The sequence below is a fragment of the Morone saxatilis genome, unplaced genomic scaffold (genome assembly GCF_004916995.1).
Source record: "Morone saxatilis isolate NCDOM2014 unplaced genomic scaffold, NCSU_SB_2.0 Contig16, whole genome shotgun sequence".
In the NCBI taxonomy this organism is placed as follows: Eukaryota; Metazoa; Chordata; class Actinopteri; family Moronidae; genus Morone; species Morone saxatilis.
The window spans coordinates 17,983,484-17,987,150 of record NW_023339718.1 but is presented as its reverse complement, the minus strand read 5'-3'; the positions used below and the strand labels follow the sequence as shown (position 1 = coordinate 17,987,150).

At 42.5% G+C, this 3,667-nt stretch overlaps 1 protein-coding gene across 6 annotated transcripts in view; it reads right to left on the bottom strand.

The window, feature by feature from the left end:
- Positions 1-2,912, bottom strand: part of suds3 (SDS3 homolog, SIN3A corepressor complex component) — an 8,127-nt gene extending 5,215 nt beyond the window's left edge. The window contains exons 1-4 of one of the 6 annotated variants that reach the window (XM_035658852.1): positions 2,692-2,912; positions 1,071-1,140; positions 882-937; positions 127-198 (exon numbers count right to left, since the gene is read on the bottom strand). In XM_035658852.1, the coding sequence (XP_035514745.1) occupies positions 127-198; positions 882-937; positions 1,071-1,140; positions 2,692-2,803 (310 nt within the window). In that variant the 5' untranslated portion in view covers positions 2,804-2,912. The other 5 variants (XM_035658857.1, XM_035658854.1, XM_035658856.1 and 2 more) reach the window with 5 other exon arrangements.
- Positions 2,913-3,667: the final 755 nt, after the last annotated feature.

The following is a 3,667-nucleotide window of genomic DNA, read 5'->3' as shown; positions in this document are numbered from 1 at the left end:
CCAAATAATAGAAAAGTATCGATAGTGGTATCGATAAAGACTCGGATCGATAAGGAGTATCGATAAAGGTATCGATATCAATAAATATTAACGATCCCCATCCCTACTAAATACTGCTCAACTTGCCTGCATTTCGGAGTCTCTCTTTGTACTGCTGGTCCAGCTTCTTCATCCTCTTCTGATACTCCTGCAGTGTACCTGCAAAGATAAAGTGGCATTCGGCCAAATGTGAAAAGCTACAGAATCACATCTTTTGCTATAAGAATTTAAAGGGTGTTATCAAAGTGTGACTGTTTATGTGGCGTGAGACAAAGTCAATTGTTAAGTTATTAAACCTCCAATACAAGTTATTTAATTAAAATGCATCATTAATATTTGTAGACAACTCACAGGTACATTTTGGCATCGTAGATCTGCTCCTCTCATCACCCACCCACAGTCTGGACTAGATTACACTGACATTGCACCTTAATTTGGATTTACAAAGAGCCCACAGCATGTCACCCCACAATCTCTACACTCCACATCAGCCTGAACAATAAAGAGCTCATGGGACAGCTGATGCTGCTACAGCACGGCCAGCTGTTCAGAAACTGTATCAGTAAACAGCAGACAGGTTTGACGATTCAAAATGAGCATTTTATGGCTTTAGACTGTTTGTTAGCAGTCATCATCACAGTGGCTGCACTTTTAAACTTCATCTGAAGCTGCCTTCATGGCCTGATTATGATGTAATCCCTGAACACCAGAATGAGCAACCAGTCAGGATCTGGCTGTGTCCTGTATCCCCACGCTCACACTAATCCAAAGCAACAATAAAAGTCATTCACACACAAATATTCCTGACACACTTCAGTCTTATGGAAAAAGAAAGTAATTACCTTCTTGTAATTGCTGCAACTGTCTTTTCAGAGAGGCCAGTTTGTCTTGGTACATTCTGCAATGAAATGATCCAGAGCTATTGTCACATTTGCTTTCACCGTGTGCAGCGTGAGGGCAAACATTCAAAAACCTTCAAATGATTTCTATTCAGGTCAAAACAGCTCAGCCAAGGTTGGCAAAACACTTACTGCTCTTTGATTTCAACATAGTCATCCTCATCGTGCTTGGCAAGATCTGTTTCACTGGCATCTTCCGTGTCTGGAAAAGGGCAAACAAGGAGAAGAAGAAGAGACACAGATTTCAAAACTCTCTCTCAACTAAAACACTCTAAGTAAGATATTCAGCATGTTGTAAACGAGATAATTATGTAGTGTCCCCAGAGAGTGGAGATCTGTGCAGATCAAAGGACGTGCGTGGCACTGGTAAGGTAATGGTGAACACCCTGTTTGGGAATGCCCTCCGGTTGGTTAGATTAGGAAACCAGGAAAAAAATCCAAGTCTGCCAGATTCATTCACTTACATATCCTCGCATCGGCAGCAGGGAAAAGTTCAGCTAGAACAACCTAACACTTGTATCCAATAAGATCAATATAACGACCAGTAGAAGTGTAGCTGTTACTTTGAGTGTCCAGAATTTGCCGCATGGTAGGATTAATCAGAAACGCTCCCCGGCTAACTTCGTGCTGTCAGTCCTACGGCAACTCTCTCAAGACAAAGCTAACATGTTCAGGCTAGTGCGATGTGGCAAACTTGGGAGCCAAGTTTCTAAGCGCCGGCTGACCGAGCTGTTACCTCCAGAACCAGACACAAGAGGGTAAGGCCCGGTCGTGTTGAGCTGACACAGCAGCTTTCATTTTCGGTTAGCATTAATGTGCTAGCTTAAGTTAGCTAGTCCACAGTTTGAAGAGTAACCCGATTGTAGCTCTCGTAGTTAGGCGCAACACAGCCGACAACACATCCGGAGCAGGAGAAAAGAAGTCCGGCTCTTCGCTTGGAAGTCAAAGCCAGGAAACTAGCTAACCTTTTAGTGCTGTCATCGCCTTGCTTTCCTCTCGTCTTTCTTTCTGTTCCCCAGCACTCCGTCCTGTGTCAGTGAGCAGTGTGAAGAGGGCAGTGCAGTGGACACAGCACGCAGGTTTCTGCTGCTGCTGCTGCTGCCGACCTGTCACTGCTCGAAGCTAACGTTACGTAGCTAGCGGGCTAATTGGCTCTGTGTGGGATATAATTTATTAAAACGGTGTTTAGTCCTGGTGGACTGGACACTGCCTAAAGTCGTCTTAAGTTACAGTTCAGTAGGTTTTGTTGGGAAGGGTTTGTTGCAGAGTAACGTAAAGCAGGTTACAGCCGGTTGATGCCTCTCGCGTAACGTTAGTATCGAAACGCCAGCTCGTCGGCATGTAAACAAAGCCCGGGATTATTTCTAATATAATCCTTGTTGGTGGGTTAAATATTTTACCAGCGCAGGAAACGTTCACCCGGTATAAGCGATTTAACTCGTTCACATCACCTGCTTCTGAAATGTTTCTTGTCTGGGCAGAAACTCGTTTGGCGGTTAACTTCCTGTGCAGCTAGCAGTGGACTGCCTGCCTGCAGCGCTGAGAACAACCCGTAACAATGGACGTAGAGAGGGCTAAACAGGTGCATCCGAGGCGCGAAAACAGCTCCCACTAGAGCTTCATCTGTAGACAACTTTAAATAATCATATCAAAAAAATTCAAGTAATAAACTTCTGCAATTATCGCGCGTTTCCGTCTGTTTTCCAACAAGTAGACCGAGCCGGAGCTTGTGGTCAGTCCGTGTTAACGTTACCTTCTTCTGAGTCTCTGCCCCTGAAACTGCGATCGTCGTCGTCGTCCACGCTGTCGAGTTCTTCTTCGTCGTTGTAATAATCCACCATGGGTGATAGCAAAGTCGAAGCCATTTGTTCGCTTGCAAAATGTAAACAAACACAAAATAAACAATCGATTTGTGTTTTGCAGCTTGCTTGGAACAGCGCCTACAACTGGCAGGACCTCGGAGTATCAAGCTGTCTGACCTTATGCCTGTATACAATGTCTGTAATATTAACGTTTAATGTGGGAAAAACAACATGGTTAATCTGATCTTTCAAAAAGATGAAATCAGGGATTTAAGATGCGTAATACCCGGCAATAATCGGTGTGTTTTATATATGCGCATTTCAATTTACGGTAAAACATGTAAACTGGCATATTTCCGGACACCAGGGGCTGTGGGGTCTCTTTGTTTTGGCTCGCTATCCGTTCAGTTTTTCTACAGGGATCTTTGAAGATTAATGGTGCTCAGTTAGTGAAATCCTGTGGTTTTCAATAAAGCTCCACTGCTGAAGATGTATTCCTACCAACTTTGTGTTTCCAGTAGTTAACTCTATCACAGAAAGTATTATATAATATATTATTATAACTATTAGTCACCAAAACAACCGTACATACATTTTCTTCCCACCACATATATTTATATATGTCATGTTACTGCTTTTTAATTATGTTACATCCAATATTGTGTTTTGAAGGCTGTTTCAAAGCCTTACCTCACTGCCTGGAACACTGCACACTACTAGATATTTATTTTGATTAAATGATTTATAATTATTTGTTTATCCATCCATCTATTTATTTCGAAATACACTAAAATAGTAACATTTGAGTGTAACAGTATCAGATTCAGCAATAAAACCCTACCGTGCGTATATGTGTGTGTGTAATTGTAGAATGCAAACTTTTCATTAAGTGACTCTCTCTCGTGTTACCAGAAATGACCTCTGTCC